General features: G+C 38.9%; 3 protein-coding genes and 1 pseudogene across 3 annotated transcripts in view; all 4 read right to left on the bottom strand.

Annotated features, from left to right (window-relative positions):
• LOC126698550 (uncharacterized) overlaps positions 1 to 25454 on the bottom strand; it is a 58801-nt gene that overhangs the window by 20220 nt on the left and 13127 nt on the right. The window lies entirely within an intron of this gene.
• LOC126698551 (uncharacterized) overlaps positions 1 to 25454 on the bottom strand; it is a 56689-nt pseudogene that overhangs the window by 18113 nt on the left and 13122 nt on the right.
• LOC126701069 (uncharacterized) lies at positions 9547 to 10119 on the bottom strand. The gene has a single exon (XM_050399209.1). It carries the CDS (start codon positions 10117 to 10119, stop codon positions 9547 to 9549), a length of 573 nt encoding a protein of 190 aa, XP_050255166.1.
• On the bottom strand, positions 15097 to 18617 carry LOC126698544 (hyoscyamine 6-dioxygenase-like). Its single transcript, XM_050395852.1, has 4 exons — positions 18269 to 18617; positions 17075 to 17325; positions 16658 to 16976; positions 15097 to 15488 (listed from the first exon to the last, which is right to left on the bottom strand). Exons 1-4 carry the CDS (start codon positions 18467 to 18469, stop codon positions 15237 to 15239), a joined length of 1023 nt encoding a protein of 340 aa, XP_050251809.1. The 5' UTR covers positions 18470 to 18617; the 3' UTR covers positions 15097 to 15236.

Raw genomic sequence — 25454 nt, forward strand, 5'->3', positions numbered from 1 at the left:
TTGTGTTTAATTTTGAATTTTTTATATTTGATTTTTCAATTTTGAATTTTCTGGGGAAAAATTTACCCAGAATTTTTTTTTGTTTTTTTAAAAACCTATAGCCGCGTTTTTTAAAACGCGGCTATAGTGTGATCAATGTTGCTGGGAAATAGCTATAGCCGCGTTTGAAACGCAGCTCGAAGCTGTCCTGGAGCCGCGTTTTTAGTAAACGCGGCTATAGGTCGAATCCTATAGCCGCGGTTAGAAAACGCGGCTCCAGGTCCGGTTTTAGCCGCGTTTTCAAAAAACGCGGCTATAAGCTTTGAGCCGCGGACTTTAGGCCGCGTTTACAAACGCGGCCATAGGAAACGCGGCTAAAAGCCTATAGCCGCGTTTTTGGGGTCTTAAGCTGCGTTTTTCAAACGCAGCTTTAGACCCTTTTTTTTGTAGTGCAAGTCACTAGGCACTAATGGCCTCAGCTTTACCTTGGCATCATAACCTACTTAAGCTTGTGTTGGTAGTGTGTCAACTGAACCATCGCACTTTCTCTTCTTTCTTCAATAAAGTCTAAGCTCTTTTCTAGTAACTCATTGTTGCTACTCAGATTAAATGAGTTGGCCTTTAGTGTTAGGAAGCCAATTTCTAACGGAATAATGGCCTCGGCCCCATAAGTCATTGAAAAGGGAGTCTCCCCCGTTGACTTGTGATGTGTGGTTCGATACGTCCAAAGGACATGTGGCCGCTCTTCCACCCATTTTCCCTTTGCATCATCCAACCTCTTCTTGAGTCAATGCACTATGACCTTATTAACAGCCTCGACTTATCCATTCCCTTAGGGATAAGCTGATGTAGAATATATGTTCGTAATTCCCAAATCACAACAGTATCTTCTGAAAGATTTGCTATCAAACTAAAGGCCATTGTCCGAGATGAGGATGCAAAGGATCCCGAACCGAGTAAAAATATTTTTCTAGACAAATTTCTTGGCGTCCAAGTCTCTGATATTCGCCAAGGGCTCAGTTTTAACCCATTTAGTAAAGTAGTCCGTGCCGACTAGCAAATGCCTCTTGTTCCCTACGACCTTGGGGAATGGACCAACGATATCCAAGCCCTATTAAGAAAATGGCCAAGTGCTAGAAAGGGGGTTAAGGATTCCTCCTGGTTGATGTATATTTTTGATGCAAATCTTTGGCATTGATCACATTTCCTCATATATTCTTTCGCTTCTTTCTGCATATTCGGCCACCAATAACCCTGAGTGATGTCTCTGTGAGATAAAGATCTGCCTCCTGTATGACTTCCACAAATCCCTTCATGTAATTCCTCAAGGAGCAACTTTGATGCCTTAGGATGAATGCAGAGTAGATACGGCCCAGAAAAAGAGCGCTTGTATAGTTTTTGGTCCTCAGATAACCAGAAACGAGGCGTATTTCTCCATATTTTGTCAGCTTCTGTTTTATCCTTCGGCAAGATGTCCTCTTTCAGAAATAGTACTATGGGATCCATCCAACTAAGCCCTACTCTGACTTGGTGAACAAGAACCACCCTTCTCTTTACCTCTGTGGGTTTGCACAAGTCTTCTATAAGGATAACCCGAGGTAGGCTCTACACCGAAGAGGTTGCAAGCGAGGTTAGGGAATCGGCATGTGTGTTTCCACTTCTGGGGATGTGCAGTAGGCTGAAGGATTCAAATTCTGATTGCAAATGCCTAACTTCACTTAAATAACCTTGCATCCTCTCATCTCTTGTTTCTAGTTCGCCCTTCACCTAGCCGACAACTAGTCTTGAGTCTGAGAACATTTTTACTGACTTTCCTCCCATTCTTTGAACCATGGACATTCCCTCCAGCAAAGTTTCATATTCCGCCTCATTATTTGTGGCTGAAAAGCCCAATCTTAATGATTTCTCAATGGTAAGCTTCTCAGGTGAGATCAGAACTATCTTAGGTTCTTTAAACTATCTCCCACACAGTGCGCCCCAAATATGTTTAGGGTATTGGAGAGTATAGAAATTCTAAACGAAAGAATGAACCTAAATTTGACCCACCATGATGTGAATTGGGTATACAACTTACACCATCTGACGGGACAGGGATATTACCTTAAGTCTAGGTATCCCGCAGTAAGATTAATCCAATGCCTCCCCACATCAAACAAAGGCTTAAATGAAAACTTTTTAATCTTTTCTGGAGAATGACATGATGGCCTACCCTGTCCAACTAAGGAGGGAGAACCAGGTGGGGGTATAGCCATAGATTTATGTGTCTTGGATTGTATTTCTCCTTTATTTCCAATATCCCTACTTCTGACAAAATTTTCTTCTATTTTAATGATTTTGCAGATAAGCGTTCCACTAAACCCCAGCTCGCCTTAGTCAACAAAGAGAGTTTAGATAGAATTTTACGGTCTGAGGTGTACGTAAACGAAGTCGACGGTCAACTGCGAGCAACGCACTTAATTCTTGGGTACACACCCATTTCTCTCGCATTTCAAGCCCCTAAGTACGTGATAAAAGCCAACGATCCTCGGCTCCACCGTATTAGTGTTGCCTACGAAGGATTCGTTATTCCAGAGGGTATTCCCATTCTTGAAGGTACACCCCTTACTCGGCCACTCTTCATAGCCACCCCTTCAGTAGGAGCATCCTCGTCCCAATTCATTCTTGAAGAAGAGGAAGAGGAAGAGGAAGAAGAAAAAGAGAAAAAAGAAGAAGAAGAAGAAAAGTCTAGGGGGGATCGTAGATTTGTCAAATTCCTCAGAGGAATTTGAAATGTTCAACCAAGCTCCATCTCCCGAGGGTATATTGGTTAACGATGACTTCCAACATCAAGCAGAAATCACCACTTTGGACGAGATGGGTATCCAGAGGAAACCCCAAAAGAGTTTGATGGAATTAATAGAATCCCAGCCTGGAAAGGGTGCACCGAGGAAATCCGCACAGCCAAAGCTTCCTCCTCCTCCTCCCAAATCTCCTCTTCCTCCTCTCAGCCGTCTCTGCCATCTAGACCTAATCCTGCTGATCTAAAAAAGAAGAGAGAGCAGAAGGGAAAAGATGTAGTGGATGTTGGAAGGTCTCGTATTGCTCATGAAGACGAGACCCAAAGAGCTGCAAAGTAGCAAAGGACTAGCCATTCATCACAAAGAGGTGTGGAGAGGGGGGATAATCAGCTTCCAAGGCCTCAGGCTTGGCCTCCAACACCCATGCTAAATGGTGAACCCCTGAGGGATGATGCATCACTCAGGGATTTCAATGGGGGTATTGGATGCCATGTTGCCTCAGTTTTGGAGGGGGCTTTATTACTCCCAAACGATATGGCCGAGCTGAGGAACATCAAGAAGAATGAGGTTTTCCTCGACCTTAAAAGAAATTTGGGCATGGTATGATGCTATCCTTTTTTCTTTTTTTTTTTTTGTTATTTGTTATGTTATTAACATTTTCTTTTAGGCTGTCTAAGCCACTTTCAGGGTTGAGGAGATAACTAATGCTTGCTATCAACAGTTGGACGACGAGAGGAAAAGGCGTGTAGCTGCCGTGTAGTCGTTCAACATTGCTGATCAAAGCAATGCAGACTTAAGGAAGAAGCTGACCGAGGAGGAAAAGGCTCGGGGGAGTGCTAACTCAGCTCTGGAGAGCGCTGAGAGGTAGGCCGAGGATTAGAGGCAACACCTTTGTGAGGCCAATGACCAACTGGCTTTTTCCAATGAGCAAATAGCAGCCCTCAGGAAGAAACTGGAAGAAGCCTAGAAGCTCAAGGATCAGGCTGAAAAATTGAGAGCTGAGGCCCAGAAGGCAAAAATAAAGGCCCAGAAGGCTAGGGACGAGGCTGAACAGCATGGTTACGACGTCGGCGTAGCCAAGACCGAGGATACCCTCCGGGCAGAGGTCCCTGCTGTATGTCGAACCTACTATGCTCAGACTTGGGAGGAAGCTCTCAACCGAGCTGGGGTTGAGGCTTCTTCTAAGCTGAGAAGGCTAGAAAACACCTATTTCCCACCAGCCATATGAGTCTCAGACCTTCCTTCCACTCAAAGGGAGGTGGCCTCTACAGTTGCTGACCCGGTCGAGGAAGCACAACCTCAGTATCCTCCTCCTCCCAATCAGCAGGAGCAGTCAAAGAAACCTGAAGTTTCAAAGGAAACATCCTCAAACAAGGCCGTAGAGGTTCCACAAGACAGGGCAGCTTCCCAAGGTTTTGAACAGGCCTTAACTTCAATTACTATGCTTGCCGAGGGAGCCCCCAAAGAGAAGGAGAAAACGATTCCTACTGAAGCGGATAAACCAACGAACAAAACCTCCAAGGAAAAGTTTAAGATAAAAGTGAAACATTAAATCTTGATTTTGTAATGTAATTATGATTTCTTTAATGGAATTTGTTTTTTCCAAGACATGTTTTAATGAAATATGCATTTTTACCTTCTCAAATTTGTATGAGTTGTTATTTATTTTATCTTTATTTTATTTGTTTTATTGTTTATATTGTATTTCTCTTTTTAAGTAATTTTCATTTTGACTGTCCTTTATTTGAACATAATCATATGCCAGGAAAGAAGTTGCTTACACAAGAGAAGAACAAAGTTTACACATTTTTTTAATTGGTAATCAGAGTGGATTGTAACCATTGAATCCGTAGTAATATTAAGACATATTTTGAATCTAACAATTCTAACAAGTTTAACTTCAAGAAAATGTTCTAATATTTGATCAAATAAAGCTAAGTCCATGGCACCCTAGAATACTTTAAGTGATGCTCATGGGCTTACTGCGGTCTACATCTTTATTAGGTGATAGCAAACCTTGTGATCCGAAAAAGGGGTCAGGGGTTTATTTCCTTTAAATGCTTAAGTACATGTTGAACTAGCATTCTAATAGGTACCATAGTGCATTAATTTCCATTAAGTCTATGGTCCGAGGAGCCTAACATGACTTAATTTCTGTTTAATACTTCAATAGATGTCAAATGATATTAATTTCCACTAATTCTATGGTCCAAGGGACTTGACATGACATAGTTTCTGTTTAATACTTCCATAGATGTCAAAGGGTATTAATTTCCACTAAGTCTGTGGTCCGAGGAACCTGACATGACTTAGTTTCTGTTTGATACTTCAATAGATGTCAAAGGGTATTAATTTCCACTAAGTCTGTGGTCCGAGGAACCTGACATGACTTAGTTTCTGTTTAATACTTCAATAGATGTCAAAAGGTATTAATTTACACTAAGTCAGTGGTCCGAGGAACCTGACAGGACTTAGTTTCTGTTTAATACTTCAATAGATGTCAAAGGGTATTAATTTACACTAAGTCTGTGATTCGAGGAACCTGACATGACTTAATTTCTGTTTAATACTTCAACAGATGGGGGAACACATGATATGTGTTTAGGACAAATTAAAGAAGGACTAAACAAGGCTATTTTTATTAATAATAATACCTCTTTAGGTTGTTTACATTCCAAGGTTAGAGTACAGTTTTTTCGTCTACTTTTCCCCAGGTTGGATTCTTGGTAGTCCCCAAAACTTTTCTTAACACCAAATCTCCTGGGGCCAATGGTCTTAGCTTTACATTGGTATCATAACCTTGCTTGAGCTTATGCTGGTAGTAGGCCAGTTGGACCATTGCATTCTTTCTTCGCTCTTCGATCAAGTCTAGACTTTTTTCCAACAACCCATCATTGCCGTCCGAGGTAAATGCATTTGTTCTCAACGTCGAGAAACCTATTTCCAAAGGGATTACAGCCTCGGCTCCATATGTCATTGAGAAAGGGGTCTCTCCTATTGACTGTCGAGGCATTGCTCGATACGTCCAAAGGACATATGGTAATTCCTCCACCCATTTTCCCTTTGCATCGTCCAACCTCTTTTTAAGTCCATTTACTATAACCTTGTTGACAGCTTCAGCTTGCCCATTTCCTTAAGGATAGACTGGAGTGGAATATCTATTCTTTATCCCCAGATTAGAACAGTACTATCTGAAGGCTTTGCTATCAAATTGAAGGCCATTATCCGAGATGAGGGTATGGGGAACCCTGAATCGAGTAACGATATTCTTCTAGATAAACCTTTTGACATCCACATTTCTGATATTAGCCAAAGGTTCAGTTTCGACCCACTTGGTGAAATAATCTGTGCCAACCAGCAGATATTTTTTATTTCCTAGTGCTTTAGACAAAGGGCCTACAATATCTAAACCCCATTGAACAAAAGGCCAAGGACTGGAAAGAGGATTAAGAACTCCTCCAAGCTGGTGAATGTTTGGCGCGAATCTTTGACACTGATCATATTTTCTAACATATTCCTGTGCTTTCTTTTGCATGCCCAGCCACTAGTATCCTTGAGTAATGGCCTGGTGAGATAAAGATCTTCCTCCTGTGTGACTTCCGTAAATTCCTTCATGTAGTTCTTCTAGGAGTAATTCTGAGGCCTCGGGATGTACACAAAGCAGATATGGTCCAGAAAAAGAACGTTTGTACAACTTTTTATCCTCGAACAGCCAAAACCGAGGAGCTTTCCTTCGTACTTTCTCAGCTTCTGATTTCTCTTCAGGCAATATATCCCTTTCAAGGAATAACAGTATAGGATCCATCCAGTTCGGCCCTAACTTGATTTGATGGACCTGGAGCAAGTCTCTCTTTATTGGGTTAGGGGTGCATAAGTCTTCGACAAGTATCACTCGGGGCAAATCCTGTGTCATGGAAGTGGCAAGGGTAGCCAAGGAGTCTGCATGGGTATTTCCACTTCTGGGGATATGCAATAAGTCGAAGAATTCAAACTTTGTTTGCATACGCCTAACTTGGCCCAAATATTCCTGCATTCTTGTATCTCGAGCTTCCAATTCCCCTTTTACCTGGCCTACAACCAATCTTAAATCTGAGAACATTTCCATTGTCTTTCCACCCATTTTCTAGACCATTCCCATTCCCATCAATAAAGCTTCATATTCTGCTTCATTGTTTGTAGCCGAGAACCCCAACCTCAAAGATTTTTCAATGGTGATCTTCTCAGGAGATACCAGAACCAGCCCCACTCCTGATCCCCACTGGTTTACTGCTCTATCCACATATACTTTCCAAGGTGAGGGATATTGTGCAAAGATTAGGCCAACTGATTTTTCATCCATGCCATGTTGCTTCACATCTATTTCTTCAAGAAATTCAGCAAACTCGGCTACTAGATCGGCGAGGACCTAGCCTTTTACAGAGGTACGAGGTATATACTTGATGTCAAAAGCCTCTAAAATCGTGCCCCATTTAGCAATCCTCCCGGTATAATCCGCGCTCCGAAGTATTGACTTGAGTGGTAATTGAGTTAGAACAACCACGATGTGCGCTTGGAAATAATGGGGGAGTTTTCGTGTAGCATGCACTACTGCCAAGATGGCCTTCTCTAGTGATAAGTACCGCACCTCGGCTTCATGAAGTGACTTGCTTACGTAATAAACTGGTCTTTGGATGCCATTGTCTACTCGTATCAAAACAAAGCTTACCGCATGAGAGGCTACCACCAGGTAGGCAAACAGAACCTCGTCCACCTTAGGACTGGACATGATAGGCGGCCGAGATAGGTACTCTTTAAGCTGTTGAAATGCTACAGCACACTCCTCGGTCCATTCAAATCCTTTCCATTTATGCAGCAAAAGAAAAAAGGGTCCGCACCTATCTGCTGACCTAGAAATAAATCGATTCAAAGCAGCAGTCATCCCTGTCAGTTTCTGGACCTCCTTGGGATTTCGAGGTGCTTGCAAGCCGTTAATGGCCTTAATCTGATCTGGGTTTACCTCAATTCCCCTGTGAGTCACCATGTAGCCCAAGAACATTCCCAAGCCTACACCAAACGAACACTTAGAAGGATTCAGGCGTAACTTATGCTTTCTTAGAATTCCAAAAATGTTCACAAGATCTCTCACATGCTCAGACACCACCTTACTCTTTACAACCATATCATCAATATAGACTTCAATGCTCCTGCCCAACTGTGGTTCGAACATTTTAGTCATCATCCATTGATAAGTAGACTTTGCATTTTTCAAACCAAAGGGTATCACTTTGTAGTGATAGTTTCCAATGGGAGTGACAAAAGCTGTCTTTTCCTGATCGTCCAGCGCTAATGGTATTTGGTGATATCCTTGAAAGGCGTCCAAAAAATTCATCCGAGGATGGCCTACTGTCGCATCCACCAACTGATCTATCCAAGGCATAGGGAAAGGATCTTTGGGACAAGCCTTATTAAGGTCCGTGAAGTCCACATACACACGCCATTTCCTAGTTTTCTTTTTTACCACCACCGTGTTAGCTAACCACTGAGGATAGAAAACTTCCTTGATAGCCCCTGCCTATTTGAGCTTTGTTACTTCATTCCTGATAGCCTCAGCGTGCTCTTTTGACGGATGCCGAGGTGGCTGTCTCTTCAGAATGATGGAAGGGTTAACATTCAGATGATAACAAATGAAACTTAGATCTACACCCGGGGCTTCATACGCGCTCCATGCGAACACATCAATATTTTTTTTGAGGAATTCAACTAGTTGTTCCCTCTCCTGCAGAGGTAGTTGAGCTCCAACTTGAAAGAACTTCTCCGGATCATCGCCAACAATTACCCTTTCTAGATCTTCACATTTCGCCTCGTCAGCTGGTCCATTGAAGGGCAACGCCGGAGTTTCTAATTGCTATAAGCCATTATCAGCGGTGGCCGAGATTTCAGCCTCAGGCTGATGTTGGATGGCCGCTACCAAGCATTGTCTGGCTGTAGACTGATTTCTTAATATCTCAAAAACCTGGCCTCCGGATGGGTACTTCATCTTCTAGTGAAGAGTAGAGGAGACGGTCCCCAGGGTATGAAGCCAAGGTCTGCCCATAATGGTCATGTATGAAGAGAAAGCATCTATAACAATGAAGTCCACCTCTACCACATCCAGGCTGGTCTACACAGGTAATCTGATCTGACCTTTCAGAATGACTATTTTACCTTCGAAACTCACCAAAGGAGAACTGTAGGCTATTAAGTTTTCAGGTTTCAAATTTAGCCCCTTATATAAGTCAGGGTACATTATCTTAGCTCCGCTGCTTTGGTCAATCATCACCCTTTTCACATCGTACCCACCAATTCTAAGTGTAACCACTAAAGCATCATCATGGGGCTGTATGGTTCCAAGTTTGTCCTCATCTGAAAAACCTAACACTGGTAGGATGCCCATCTTGACTCTCTTAGGCATTGAGCTGGATTCCTCAGCTGGGTAACGAGATATTGACATTACTTTGGAAGGACAAGATCCGGTCCTCCCCGGGGCAGCAAAAATGACATTTATTATGCCAAGAGGGAGTCTTGAAGAAGCATCTCCCCGAAACTCTGAACCCGTTTGGCTTCCCTGACTACTGGAATGATGCAAGAGTTACTTTAACTTCCCTTCCCGGACTAGTTGGTCTAGATGGTCCCACAAGTTTCTGCAATCCTCGGTAGTATGTCCATGATCCTAATAATATTGGCAGTAAAGGTTTTGGTTGCGTCTCATAGGATTTCCAGCCATTTTGTTCGGTCATTTAAAGAACAGCTCGTTTTTAATCTTCTCTAAAACCTATTGTACTGGTTCTCGGAATACGGCATTAACCACCTGGGTGTTGGCAGATACTGGCTGCCCAACAAAATCTTTCCGAGGTAGGTTATTATTGTACCAGTCCAACCTGAAATCCCTCATCTCCTGAGGGATCACCTTAGCCTTTCCTTTCCCCTGTATTTGGTCTTCCTCTACCCTTCTATACTTGTCAATCTGATCCATAAGTTGGCGCACACTAGTAATAGGCTTACCAGTCAAAGATTTCCTCAGGTCATGCTCGGTTGGGAGGCCAGCCTTGAAAGTACTAATGGCCACATCGTCATAGTCTTCGTCTATTTCATTAAACATCTCACAATATCTATCTGAGTAGGTCTTCAGAGTTTCTACCTCCCGCATGGACATAGATAACAAGGATCCCAAAGGCCGAGGAATCCTGCTACAAGTGATAAAGTGAGCACCAAAGGCCCGGGTGAGTTTCTTAAAGGAATCAATAGAATTCGCCCTTAAACCATTGAACCACCTCATCGCCACTGGGCCCAAGCTAGATCGAAAGACCTTACACATCAAAGCCTCATCTTTAGAATGAACAGCCATCCTTTGATTGAAATAACTGACATGTTCCACTGGATCTGTTCGACCATTATAAATGGTGAACGTAGGCTAATGGAATCGCCGAGGAAGACTCGCACCTTCTATATTTCGCGTGAAGGGTGACTTAGAAACCTAACTCAGCGCCTTGTTCATGGCATCGTTCCCTAGGCCTCTGCGAGGCAGGCTCTTATATCTAAGTCTATGGTGATACTCCTCGTCGTAGGAGAAAGTCTTGCTGGGCGGAGTTCTGGATCTCCATCTATAACTAGCACCATCTGTCTCCTCAGAGGAGAGCTCGGAGTTAGGCGATGAATGCCTTCGCCGTGCGTGGCGCAATTCCCTCTTCAATTCATCGATTTCACGTTGCATGTCCCTATCATTCTTTGCATGGGAAACACAGCTCTTCCCTCGAGACTAGCTTTTACTAGTATGAGTTGTGTGCACACTTTCCTCACGATCTCCTCTCTATTCGAGGCTCCTAGGTGGATTGCTATGTTGAGAACCCCTTGATTCTGCTTGGTGTAGATTAGCACCCACCTGGTGTGGTCCTATTGCTACCTAGTGTGGACCTACTTCTTCCATCTCAAACGTTGTACCTGAATCTCTTTCAGAATAGATCAAGTCCTTCCCACAAACGGCGCCAATTGTAAGGACTGAATTTGGATTGGACCCAGTATATGATTGGGTTTTTGCCCAACAAGCCCAAACAATGAATTTATAGAGCGTGGGTGAAAGAACCAGTTCTACTCCAGAAAAAAGACAATAAAAGTTGCTGAATTAAGATCATTAAACATAAGTAAAATAAGAAAATCTGTCATCGGCACGGCCTGAGGAGCTTATGTTATAATGTCTTGTTGATGAACAAAGTTACAAGAGTTCACAGTATTATTACAAAGATTTCTTGATTTTTTCTGATCCTCCTCCTTTAGGCTACCTTCCCATGTTATATACTACAATCTTGGTATCATCCCTACCATACACGTGTAGGTTAGATTCTAGGAACTCCTTCTTGTCTCATTCAACACCTCCCAGAACCATTAACTAGTAGCTGTAAAGCTGCTTAACCACTGTTCAGGTATCACCTCCACATTAATGCAGCCAGAGAGTTAGTTGGGAGGCATTTAATGTGGAGGTAGCAGCTTTTGAAGATATTTGTTGCCTCCCTTTGCTCATCCCTTATCCAATGTCCGACTCTTAGTTGTGATGCAACCTTGAAGGTTGTTTGGGATGATAAGACATTTTTACTGACCTCGGATCTCCGTTTCTGAGATGACTTTTATCCTCGGATGTATTTTGGACTATCACATACAATATTTGTTTCTTCTTCTTATACCATTCCCATTATAACCTTATTTGACCATCCTCAGATTGGTTGACATCCTCGGATTGGGCCATAGGCCCAATTCATACAGTCTTAATAGTACCTCCTAGATAATTGGCCCTCACAATAATTTTTTAAAATATACCAAATTATACTTGTCCATATATTTACTGTATTAAACATGTACCATATTTTACTAACTATGATTCCAAATTTTAGGGAAAAGGTTTAATTTCAAACCAGATTATAAGAAAGCATACATATATAGTTTTAGTCAAATGACTTTTTTAATGAGTTATGTGACTTATTCAAATAATACATATGAATAGTACTATAAAATATAAATCACCACAGAGTATATTGAATGAGATAACTCCTATACTTGTTAATTTGGAGCAGAATGTTGTCCAAATTTTTTATAGGGAGAAAAAAGAAATTTGACAATTTTAATTTTGTTTTTTCAAATAAGACCAAAATACCATTTACTCATTAATTTCTCCCCAACTCAAAACCAACTCAAATAGCAAAGAGTCTTTGTAGCTCAACTAATGAGCAACTTTTGGTATTTTTAAGAGAGACATCCGGAGTTCAAATCTCCCCCTCCCCCATTATAATTTATAACTATCAATTTATTAAAAATAATTATATAATAATAAATAAATAAAATATTTATTAAAAAAAAAAAAGACAAAACAAACCACTACCACAATACACACGAAATCACAACTCTTTTACAAATTAAAACAAAAGCAGGACATATAATTTTAGAAATATATATATATATATATATATAACCTGATTCCTTGATGAAAGAAATTATATGGGTTCTTAAAAATTGTGAATCTCACTTAGAAACTGCTCAAAATTGAACAATTGGTTTCCAAAAATGACGAGGGCCTTGGAATGGGTGCATTGGATGGCCATAGTTCATGATATACATATTTGGTATTCATTTCATTGCCAGTTCTCTTTGATTTCAGTGGACTCTGTCTCCTGAGAAAATGAAAGAAAGAAAGGAACAGAGAGAGAGAGAGAGTGAGAGATCTAAGATTTACCTTTTGGTTTAATGGGTTTGGAATTGTTGGTTCTAATGGTGTGGATGGTAATCCCATTAGTTTCATCTTTTCAAAATTACCCTTAAACAAAGTCATAAAAATATTCCATTTTAAAATTTTTTTTTTTAAGTAGTTATTAAAAATTTAAAATACATAGTTACCGGTTGGAATAAACCTATTTTGGATTTTTTTTTTTTTTTATTTACAAACTAAGACTTGATTAGAAGGGTTTTCACAGTTAGTGTTGGGTTATTGGGTATTCTCAAAAAATCAAATCAAATCAAACCTAAAAATATATACTCATAATACAATATAAACACTATTGTCTCGCTTTCAAATTCAATCTTATCATTTAAATGAAATCTAAAAAATTACTCCCCGTTACTACAGTGCGTAGGTTGAGATTTTTTTTTTCTTTCTTTTTAAATGCTCCCAAAAATAAATAAGAGCATAATAGGAAAATTAGTAATCTATAGGATTCTAATTTTATAAACAAGACAATATTTTAGGACATTCCAAAATGGAATACAAGACAAACAATTCAGGATGAACGGGGTAACTAACTTAATGTTAAATATAATTTCTATTGAAATGCTGGTGAAGCAACATCATCCACCAAATGGGGGTTATTGCATAAATGAGAGTGCTCCATATTATGGTGTAATCACCCATCACTTTTATACACTAACTTCTTCCACTTGATCACACCATAACTAATGGTGTTAGCTACAATTAGCATATACTTTGGTCCCCGCAGTATTGCCTTATGCCCTTATGCTGATTATCATCTATGCTTTTCATAGATCAACATCAATGTCTGAATGGGGTAAACTGTGTACACATCTTTGTCATGCTCTACTAATCACACCCTTCGTGGTATACTGCATTTTATGTTATGTACTTCCTCCAAGTGAGTATTCAAGAAGCTTTTCCTCCAAAGATTTTATCAAAGAAATTTTACTATTTGAGCTATGTTGTGCATGTAGCTATGCAGTGCTCATTCACCTCGCTTTTATGCCTAACACCAACCAATTGTGTCCCCAAAGCAGAAGTTGCATAACTACGTTCTCTAAGCACCTCCGGTCTTTCTGTCCATGCAACCAAATGTAGTATCTCACCTAGGTTTTGGGTGATAATTCATTTTGTTGCACACATATGTTTTTCAACATGAGAGCTATATCTCACAATATACCATTATCTTTATTTAGTTTGCTAAATCAATTATGTCTTTATTTAGTTTATCAATCCATAATTTATTACATTGCATTCATAATCTTTTTTTTTTTCTTTTTTTGAGAGTTTCAACTTATGAGTCCACTTCTGATAATAACTCTTTATCATCAAACCAAAAAATCAATCGATTTTTGGTGTAGATAGGAATTGAACCCTAGATCTCCTATTCAACTATTAGAAACTTTACCAGTTGAACTAACTGAAACCCACACTTATAATCTTATATTCTAAAAGCTCAAATTAATGTGAAAACTCTATAGCTTGTTTAAATACCAAATAAAAAATTACGGCTAGGTTGCTTTCACTCTAACTTAACAAAATGCAGAATAAAAGTAAATATGTGCAATGAACCGATAACACTACTCTAAGCCATATCCATCCGCAATGAATGATAAAATGAAAGCTTAAAGAGTAGGGAAGAGAAATGCAAACACAAGATAACACCAAGTCGTGTTATCAAAGAGGAAACCGAAAAACTTGGCAAAAAACCTCTTTGCGACCCTCCAAGTCAAAATCGATCCACTAGTAAATAAAGTTGAAATACACGAATAATAAAAGACCTTCCAAGCCAAGTCTACCCCCATGCACTTGAGCCCTCCAAGCTCCTGTTACCAATGGACTTCTCGAAGTCTTGTCTTCACTAGCTTTTCGGATCCTGCAATTCAACCCGATTGCATCCACCACTAAATGGCTCCTTCCAATGCTTCCCAACAGCACCAAAAACTCACTTAATACTCAGATTGGGTGTGGTAAGTGTTTGGACTAAGAATCTCGCAAGGATGTAGAGATGGAGAGGTAGGAGTAGAGGAAAACCAAGAGGAAATGTGTAAATGATTGTGGGTATAACAATCTCTAACTCTCAAATGTATTTGTTAGGGTTTTTTTCTCTAAAAAGCACTCCTTACAATTTATGGGTAATGAGTGTATTTATAATGTGCGTAAAGAATTTGGTAAAACACTTTATCTTTTTGCCAAACAGAATGTTTCGCAGGTACCCTGCGAGATGGCCCTTCTCACAAAGTACTCACGAACTTGACAACCTAGCATGACTCTTCAGCTTTCAGTCATGTGCTTCACACGTGGTCTTTCGCGGGTTATTTCTTCTCGCGAGCTAGTCGTGAACTGCACTGATTCATCTTTAAAGCTTGATTCTTCACCAATCTCTCACACTCATCCCTTACAAATAAACCCACATAAATACAAGGAAATGATTGAAGAAATTACAATCAAATTTGGCACAGAATTAAAGCCAACAAAGGCTAGTTGAAAATCACAACTTTACATATTCAATTGGTGTTCACTACACTATTTTTTTAGAAGGTTCATGACACTAAAATTTAATCCGTAAAAAAAAAAATAATAATAATAAAATAAATAAAAAGACTGACAATAATCATATTTTATTAGTGCAAGAGTTGACAAAGACATTTATTATGATGATCCAATTAAGATTTTCCTGTTGATACAAATGGTCATAGATTGATAAAGCACAATAGGTTTTCTCCTCCCCTCTATTCAGTACTACTACTTAAAGCCTCCTCTAATGCTTGAGTGTTGCCGGAGGCAGCTAAATATTTGATAAGAAAGTTTTTGTATAGCAAGGACCTATAGAGCGCAGGATTGCTTGCATCAACCAAAGTTTTTGCTGGTTCTATAATTGTTTCATCTAATGGATTAATAAAGAAGGAAGCAGTTGTCCGAGCTAAATTTGAATTTGTCACCACTCGATGTTCAGCACCTTTCAACTTCCCATTACTAATAATCTACAATTCAATGCAGCACAATTTCAAGCGCAATAATTAAGAAACAATAATATTTTTTAAAACAAAAAAGTTCATCACAAAAAAAAAAATAAATAAATAAACTATGAGGTACTTACACTTTATACCCTAAATTATGAAATCTTGCGTTCACCACCCCAATGGTAACAAACTTGATAATTTGCATCTCATAGCTTGAATGGGAAAATTATTAGGTACTCTCAGAGTACCATAAATGCGTCGTCCCTCTTTTCACATAAATGGTGGGTCTCACTAATTAAATTCATAGTGGGACCTATCATTCATGTGAGAGAAGGGACTACGCATTTATGGTACTCTAGGAGTACACAATAATTTCCCGCTTGAATGAATGTTGAAATTAATGATAGCATGCAAGTTACATGACTCTAAAGAAATAAATTCTATGTTTTGCCTTTATAGTCGGTTCATGTACTAAATTTTTATGGTCTAGGTAACTCGCACAATTTTATTTTTTATTCAGGTATGATTATTAATTTTAATTGTCAATCAGGCTATGGGATGCAATTTGCAAAGTTTGTTACAATTGGGTTGTGATTACAAGTTTTTATAGTTAGGAGTGCAAAGTGTAGTAGGTACCTGAAGTTTAAGGTGGTTTTCTATGACTATATATATATATATATATATATATATATATATATATATGTGGTACTATTTCTTACAATTTATATGATATCCCAAATTAAAAAGACTGCCTACAAATAAAGCTTTCCATAGTCGTGTAAATAACTTAGATTGATTATTGCACAATAATGTATTACCCAACAATTATTTACCTAATGCCTTCATATTTCAAAATCAATGTGGTGAAGTACCACAAATCAAATGGATTATCAACTAATTTTCACAAATTACCACCGCGCACCCTTGGTGCGGTGGTCACTCCACAAGTATAAATGTTTGTGAGGTGTGGAAGGCAAGAGCCGAAGTTCAACTCTCCAGGAGAAAACTTCACACACATATGCACTTAGATTAGGTTAGAGTAAAAATTCTATCTTGTATCCCAAAAAAAAAAAAAAACTAATTTTCACAATTTAAACATATTGCAATTACAAATAAGCTAGTATATCCTTCCCAAAAACAAACCAAGTGCATTATATATACTAAGAGCTTGTGAAGATATATGTGCGTACCTGCAAAGGATAACCTATGTTAACCACAAAAGCATAAGGAATAGGTTTAACACCAATCCATTCCTCATCCTTGAAGACTTGAAGCCCATATACTTCACTTTGAAGAAGAATATTGATGATGCTAGGGTCTCTATGTTTGCCCTGTCCCAAGGTTAAACTTGGGTCTGGGCATGGTGGATAGTGATTGACTAACAGTCTCGGATTTTCAGCAAGTCCACTGCTAAAATGACCAGGGCTGATTCCCAAGCCTTGGGAAATGAACTCCAAAATTCTAAACCCCAACTTCCTTACTACAGTTGTATATGTCCCAACAATTTCTCTGTAAAAGGTTACATGAAACATCATGATGTATACATATGAAAAAGGTTCAATAGCATAATAGAACAAATTTACATGTCTATGACTATGAGGATTTACCGATATCTAGTTGGTTTTTCAGGCCAAAATTGGATGTATTTCTCTTGAGGATTACAAAGGTGTAACAATCCATCCCTCCAAAGGTGGAACTTTTCTTTTGCATAATTTTGACTGCCTGTGTAGACGGAGCAGCTCTTATTGGGGTCCTTTGAGCATTCAAATGCTTTGTCCTTGGCAGACATTGCATGAAACTCCTTAAAAACACTCATGGCATCATCCATTAAGTGGTTAGGGACTCCATGGTTGATCACCTTTTAGTTGAGCCAGAAAATGTTTTCAAGGGTCAATCTAAATATGTTTATAATTTTTAAATTCACAAAATAATACACACATATATACACACACATGTATATACACATTTATTGGTTAAAACATTTATACTTAATATGCTTTATTGGTTAAAACACTAAATATGCTTTAATAAAAAAAAACAAATATTTTCTTTCCTGCATTTACGTATAATTTTTCTTTAAAATTTTACTCAATTCAAGATTTTATTTTAATTCAAAATATTACATATTAGAGTATAACAATAGTTTTAAAGAAATTGTACACAATTCAATTAATTTAAAATAAATGCCACTTTTTAAAGTAATAAATGTTAAGGATTACAAAGTAGAAGATGTCCCAAACTTTTAACCATAAAAATCATACCATATATTCTTCTAATTAAAACACACACACACATATATATATATATATATATATATATATATATATATATATATACAATTCCTTTGAATGCAAAATAAAATAGTGTTTGTTTTAAAAAAGAAAAAATATATACAAAATAGATTTTTTTTACTTTTCTTTTTTAATAAATATATTCTTTAGCCTTTAAATATTTAGATGGTTCCACACTATGCATAACAGAATTTAAGTGGGTCAAAAATAGTAAACACACTGACTAGTTACTAGTCCCTTTTTTATCTTTAGTTATAAAAAATAAAAAAAAATAAAAAGTCAAAAAAGGAATTGTAAGCACACAAAAAAATGAGACCCTTTTTTTTCTAAAAATGAAGGGGATATATATAAAATTTTGAACTAATCTAAACATTTATTATAATATATTATATAAAATAAAGGGGGAAGGGGAAAAAGTAGTCAAAAGTTGTTCATGTATGTTCATGTTTGATGCCAAGAATCCACTAGGAATAAATCATTATCTCAAAGGAAAAAAGATGTGGGTGGAACCTGAAAGAATCCAAAGTCTTGGCTAGCTTCAAAAATTTGTTGAATTATCTGAGTCTGATCATGAACCCCAAGATCAACCACTGGAATATTGTTGCCTACAGGAACATCAATAAGCTTCCCTGGTCTTTGTTCCGGTGGGAATATATACGTTTCTGGCACAGCTCGATCCTTACACCAGCTTGAAACAAGAAGATCCTCCATCACTTACAACTCAGATCGGTGAGGGAGAAAAAGATGTCTATGGTGTGAAGTGAACATCAACCATAAACAACTCATTTATTAAAAAGCTTCCATGTTGAAGTTGTTGACTAAAGGAAAACATTGAAAATTTGGGCAAGCATATTATATATATTCCTAGCTCCCACAGTGAACCTTAATAGGAGATATATCTTGAACAACTTGCTACTAAAAAAGATTTAATAAAAATAAATGAACAAGTTGCTTTTTAAATCAATCAATCAATGGTTTATCAAATTAATCTATACTAATTAACTAAAATTCAAAGGATTAGTTTAATCTACTCTAAGTTTCTATCAATTGTCTCAAATCAGATTTCAAATCTACTATTGCATTCAACATCTCCACTTTTTTTTTTAGGAACCCAACAACTCCTCTTTAATACCTTAAGCATAAGGGGGTCCATATAATTTAAAACTATTTTTGTAGTTGTACTCTGGTTATATAATGTGTTATAAACTCAATTTAAAATACTAGTATTACTATTTTCGTGTGTGTTCTAATAAGTATTACTGTTTACTCAAAAAAAAAAATTAACCCAACACTTCTTGAAATACTTATTATTAATTCAAGTACAAATTGTTAGTTAGCAAAAGTTATAGCAAGTAAAATTTATTTTTTTAATTCAAGAATCGTTACACCACATAATCATAGATTCTTAGAACCTCGGTTTTGCAAACTATTGTAATACTACGCAATTGTTTTGAAGGCCAACCACCAATGTCATATATCTTATTTATAAAATTTTTGGTAAAACCCTAGAGAAGAGTACTTCGAATCCTTAAGGATTTTAATCTTCAAACTAGGGTCAGTTAATACCTTTAGAATGCTATGGACTTAACTAGGAAACTCTGTTTCTAAAAAATAAATAAATAACTAGGAAACTCTTTTAATTTTCTTAATCATATAAAAATTTTATTTTCGATATCTACAAAGTGCAATATTGTTTGTCAACGCATTGCAATTGCCCCCGAAGGTTAGAGAATTATAAGTGAGAACTCTTTACTTACAATTTTATATATTTTCTCTTCCACCCCACTATATTACACATAAATCACTAGGATTGGATTAGTATAATAGTTTGGTCACTAACTTATGGGACCCTCAATTTATTGAACAAATAAGAAAACTTACAAAAGCGAATGGAAGGACTAATAGTACTTACTTTTGAAACTTTATAGGACCAAAAAATTTTAACATATAAATTTTAGGGACTTTTTAAATTTTAGGGTTCCAACGTGTCCTCATGCGTGGTCTACTAGGTGAAGATGGCGGTAAGATAGCTTGGTATTCTGAATATCTCTCAGCTGCAAATTGAGAAAGAAGGTTCAGGGAGCAACATGGTTGTTGAGAACGCATATGGTTTCTTTGAGTCCAGATGGACCACACCGTGAAAGCAAAGAGAGCTGGCTTCCGTTGATGCTCAAATACCCAAGCCATCAATTCACTGAAGCTGGAAAAAGAAATCTGGTTCCGAAAACTCCATGCGGTATCCTTATCCCACACACAATCCAGGTTTTTACAAGTCCAAACTGCATGAATCATGTCTTCCGCTTCACCTCGACAACGGTCACAGGTCTGATCCGTGATAATAGTTCTACGTAGAAGATTGCTCTTTGATGGAAGGGAGTTACGGCAAGCTCTCCAAACTAGATTCTTCACCTTATTCGGACATGCCAGAGCCCAGATTTTCTTCCATAGGCCTTTTTCATGATCAGGCCGAGCCTCCCTGTGAGAACCATCCTTTGCTTCCTTTAAGAACCGGTACCCTAGCTTGCAATTGAACTTGTCGTCCTGTGCTAGTGGCCAAAACAGTGAGTCTTCAGTAGCTACCCGGGCCAATGGAATGTTCTTAATTTCTTCTGCTTCTTCCGGAGCAAACATTCCATCCACCATATCAGCATTCCATGTGCGTGTCCCTTCATCTATCAAACAATCCACAGTAGCTTCCTCCATAGATTCCACCATCGGAGATGCTACCATAGTTGGGTGTTTTCGTGGCAGCCAATAATGTTGCCAGATTTTGATAGATTTCCCATTGCCTACCCTCCAACAAGCTCCTTCTAGGACCACGTCACGACCCCTCAAGATGCTTTTCCAAGCATACGATCCGGAAGAGGATTCTTTTGCATCAATTAGAGAGCCATGAGGAAAAAACTTCGCCTTAAACACCTTGTAAAAGAGAAAGTCCTTATTGTGGATAAGACGCCACGCTTGCTTAGCTAGGAGAGCATCATTAAAATGAGCCAAGTCACGGAAGCCCATTCCTCCTACTATCTTAGATTTTGTTAATTCACTCCAACGAAGCCAATGAATTTTCCTACGATCCCCCCTTTGGCCCCACCAATATCTTCTAATCATAGCCTCAATATCCTCACAAAGCCCAATGGGGAGTTTGAAGCAACCCATGGCATAGGAGGGAATAGCTTGGATTACAGATTTAATGAGTACCTCTCTACCGGCTTGTGATAACAACTTGCTCTCCCATCCTTGAAGCTTCCTCCATACCCGTTCTTTTATATAATCAAAACTCGCCTTTTTTCCCCTACCCACAAAGGATGGCAGCCCTAAATACTTCTCGTAGGATTTAACTTCTTGAAGTTGGAGAAGATTTTTGATATTTGCTTTTGCTTCTTCCGATGTAGACTTGCTAAAGAAAATTGCAGTCTTGTCTTTGTTGATCTTTTGCCTCGACAACGACTCATATTCAGCAAGCAACTTCAAAATATTATTACAATCCTCATAGGTTGCCCTGCAAAAAAGCAAGCTATCATCTGCAAAAAACAAATGGGTTAATTTCGGGCCTCTCTTGCATAAGGAAAAACCTTTGAGATCACCAATTCTCGCCGAGTGTTTAATGAGAGCATGTAAACCTTCAGAACAGAGGAGGAAAAGGAAAGGGGAGAGTGGATCCCCTTGCCTTATACCACGTTTGGGATGAATCATTCCCATGGGTTCACCATTAACCATAATGGAATATGTCACCGTTCTAACACAACTCGTAACAAGAGCAATCCACCTAGAGCAAAATCCCATTCTCTCCATAAGTTTCTCCAAATAAACCCATTCAACCCTATCATAAGCCTTACTCATATCTAGTTTTAAGGCCATAAAACCATGTCTACCCGAGCTATGATGCTTCATATGATGGAGGGTTTCAAAGGCAACCATAATATTATCTGAAATTAGGCGATCTTTAGCAAAAGCAGATTGGTGTTCAGTGATAAGGGATGGAAGGAATTTCTTTAGTCTATTAGCTAGGACCTTGGAATATATTTTGTAGAGAACATTGCATAGACTAATAGGTCAAAACTCCGTTACAAGTTCAGGGTTATCAACTTTTGGCACAAGAGTAATTAGAGTATGGTTTATAGGGTTGGGTAAAGTACCTGTATTTAACCAAGAGAGGATGGCAGTGGTTACATCAAACTTCATAAGCTCCCAAAAATGCTGATAGAAGAGTGGAGGCATTCCATCCGGACCCGGAGCTTTTAAAGGTGCCATTTGATTTAAAGCTTCCCACACTTCCAATTCTGAAAAATCACGCACCAAGTCTGCATTCATCTCTTCCGTCACCAAGCAAGGGATTTTCTCAAGAGCCTCCACAGTAAGGCTCGGATGTGAAGAGGAGAAAAGCTCTTCGTAGTAGGTCGTCAACTCCAAACCCATTTCCTCCCTCTTGGTTAACCACTCACCTCTAGCATTTTTAATCCCCCTGATTACATTCTTCCTGAACCTCTTTGTTGCCTTGCTATGGAAAAAAGTTGTATTGCTATCGCCTTTACTAAGCCATAAGACTCGTGACCTTTGACACCACATTCTAGCTTCTCTTTCTAGAAGGATATTGATTTCAGCCTTGAGACCCCTAACCCGAGAGTTGTTCCCACTGACTATTGCTTCATTTTCAGACACCGCAAGCAATTTCTTCTTCTCTGCTAATTCCCTTCTCACATGACCAAAGTTATGCTTACTCCACCGAGTTAAATCCTGTTCACATTGAGCCACCTTTTTCAAGATAGCTAAGCCTGGATTCGGATCACAAGTATTATTCCAAGTTTCTTCAATAGTTTCACCACAAGAGGGCTCAGACAACCACATTTCCTCAAACCTGAAGCACTTCTTCCTACTCGGCTCTTCCAATCCCAATAAATTTACCCAAAGTGCAGAATGATCCGATGACATAGATTGAAGGTGATGGACTCTAGTTCCCGGAAATTTGTGAAACCAGGAATTAGTGGCTAGGCACCGATCTAATCTTAGTCTAACAGAGTGTCCATCATCAAAATGTCTTGCCCATGTAAATTTTGAACCTACAAAACCCAAATCCATGAAGCCACACTCATCAATCACATCTCTAAATAACTGCATTTGATTGTGCTCCCTCCTAGGTCCACCCAACTTCTCATCATGCCGAATAATTTCATTAAAATCCCCGGCACAGAGCCAAGGTCTATTCTGCCTTGAATTTAAAGACCTCAATTTGTTCCAAGCTTCAATTCTCCTTGAGGTCTCAGGTTCCCCATAAAAGCCAGTAAATCTCCACTCATTCTCGGAATTCCCATTGATAATAGTGTCAATGTAATACCTGTGTGAATCTACTCCAGTAAGGTTTACAGAATTCTTCCAAAATAACACTAAGCCACCACCTCTGTTAACCCTCGACACCACCCACTTCTGATCAAAGTTTATTTTGCTCAACGTACGGTCTAGCCTTGCATCATCTGCCCATGTTTTGGCTATGAACACGACAGAGGGATCTTTAGCCCGTATCAAAGTAACGAGCTCATTTTCTGTACGCAGGTTCCCAAGCCCACGACAGTTCCACACTAGTAGACTCATTGCTTCTGGTAGGGTTGGAACTCAGCCTCTGCCAATATCTTCTTCTTGGTTGTGCCTGCTTGGGAAACCTTTCTTTTCTTTGGTAACTTAAGTAAGCTTTCTGTTTCCTCAGCCACACGTTTCTCCCTTACTGCTTCGATCATGACTGTGTCTGTCCCTATCTCAGTTCTAACAACTCTTTTCCATGAGCCTTCAACATGCACGGGTCTGGCTTGAAGATTGGAAGTCATTGCTTGAGGGGCACGTGGTAAGGAGGTGTTAAGTGGTGCACGTGCTTCTACATGCAGCTCCTTAGAATCCTTAGTAAAAGGTGATTCTACAATATGAACCTTACCAAGACATGCTCTGTTTTTAGCTATATCCGAATCCACCAAGTCAAACTTTCGAATTTCCTTATCAATATCCTTTATTACTTCTTCGAACTCACAGGCCTGCTTATTTCTCTCCTCAAAATCCGGCAGATTTGTTCTTTCCATATTCGTGACACTCCTTGACTCTTGTGGCGGCAAATTCTCCATATTTTTCTCCTGGAAATCCGAAGCAAGATTTGCACTTGAGGACTGATTGATACTTTCCTTAGTAGGACGAATAACCTCCGACGAAGGTTTACCTGAACGGACAACCACCACAAGAGGCTTCTGAACTGGTTCACTGTTCGTCGTCGATGCACCCGATTTCCTGCTAGCAAAAAAACCAGGGACTTTAACCGTATTTCTCCTAGCAGGCACAAACGGCGCTGCCTTAATCCAGGAACCGAATTGCTGTGATTCAGTCTTCAAGCTTCCTTCACTCTCAATCCAAAGAGGACAATCACGATCATTGTGAGTTAGGCAGCCGCACCAATAGCACAGATTGGGGAGTCGTTCATACTTGAAAGACACCCACAATTCTTTGCCATTGTCAAGTGAGATTACCCTTCCTCTGCACAAAGGCTGAGTGATATCCACTGAGACTCTAACTCTCATAAAGTTCTCTCCTTCCAAATCAGAATCATCAGTCGAGGTATTAATTCTCCCTGCCGCCTCACATATTTGTTCGGCCACTTTTCGCCTACAAAATCTCACTGGAAGGTCGTGAACTTGCACCCAGAAGCTAGCTCTATTAAACTCCATATCCTTCACGTCTGTATCTCTGTCATAGCATTGTAGTACCATGAGATGTTTATCAAAACTCCATGGCTCGACTCCAATAACTTTCTCCATCTCTTCCTTATTATCAAACGTAAACAAAACCACATGATCCCCCTCTTTTTTTATTTTAAAACCATTCACTGATCTCCATAATGGTGTGAACGTTTTGGCTATAGCATCAATGTTGAGGGCTCGCTTAGTCAAGAATTTTGCAGCTAATGTGTACTCTGTTGCTGCCTGTTCTTCCGAAATTCGAAGATTTGATCCTTCGCACTCCGATAGTGTTAAACAACTCCATGATCTCGTTAGGTCATCCATCCTAAGGAATAAAGAAAACTGTTTCCCTAAACCCCTGGAAGAAAAGAAACCACAAAGCCTCAAGGCAAACTTGTTACCTTGGGGGACACAGACACCTTCAAAGAAGGGACGGCTATTCTACGACCTAGGGGAAGATGGAGACCCACCTTTCGCTAGCGAAGAGAAACCCTAAAATTTATATGAAGAGTCCCTAATCAGAACTAAAGCCGACCTCGAATGAAGAGTTTCAAAGAAACGTCATTTCTAATTATTCAGCCTTCGTTAGGTAACATACTTGAGCCAAATTTGGTTATTCTTCGTTGTTTGATTATGTAGAAACAACAATAAAGAATTCTCAAAGTTTTGGGGTGGACTAAGCATATCATTTCTTATGTATAATTTGAGGACTGAAAATGTTCTTCCAACACACTATGTGGCAGTTCTTAAGACCATTCACGTGTATTTTTGGTGGCATGACCTATTTAATAGTAATGTGACTTATTTAAATTGTTGGCAAAAACAATATTTTGGTCCTTGCATTTTAGGGTCATTATCAATTTGGACTCTGTTATTTTCAATTTCACTCAACGAGATGACAGTAAAATCCAAATTAACTATGGGTTGAAAAAAACAAGGACGAAATGCCAACATGATATTTCCGCCTTTAATAACTCATGTGATTT

The sequence above is a fragment of the Quercus robur genome, chromosome 9 (genome assembly GCF_932294415.1).
Source record: "Quercus robur chromosome 9, dhQueRobu3.1, whole genome shotgun sequence".
In the NCBI taxonomy this organism is placed as follows: domain Eukaryota; kingdom Viridiplantae; phylum Streptophyta; class Magnoliopsida; order Fagales; family Fagaceae; genus Quercus; species Quercus robur.

What these genes read in the sequence shown, in the direction of transcription:
- LOC126698544 (XM_050395852.1), bottom strand. Translation starts at nt 18,469, where the DNA reads ATGGAGGATCTTCTTGTTTCAAGCTGGTGTAAGGATCGAGCTGTGCCA. An exon ending in AAGACTTTGGATTCTTTCAG is followed by an intron (nt 17,326 to 18,268) that starts GTTCCACCCACA and finishes CTCAACTAAAAG; the next exon opens with GTGATCAACCATGGAGTCCC. An exon ending in ACATAGGTTATCCTTTGCAG is followed by an intron (nt 15,489 to 16,657) that starts GTACGCACATAT and finishes ATTGAATTGTAG; the next exon opens with ATTATTAGTAATGGGAAGTT.
- LOC126701069 (XM_050399209.1), bottom strand. Translation starts at nt 10,119, where the DNA reads ATGGCTGTTCATTCTAAAGATGAGGCTTTGATGTGTAAGGTCTTTCGA.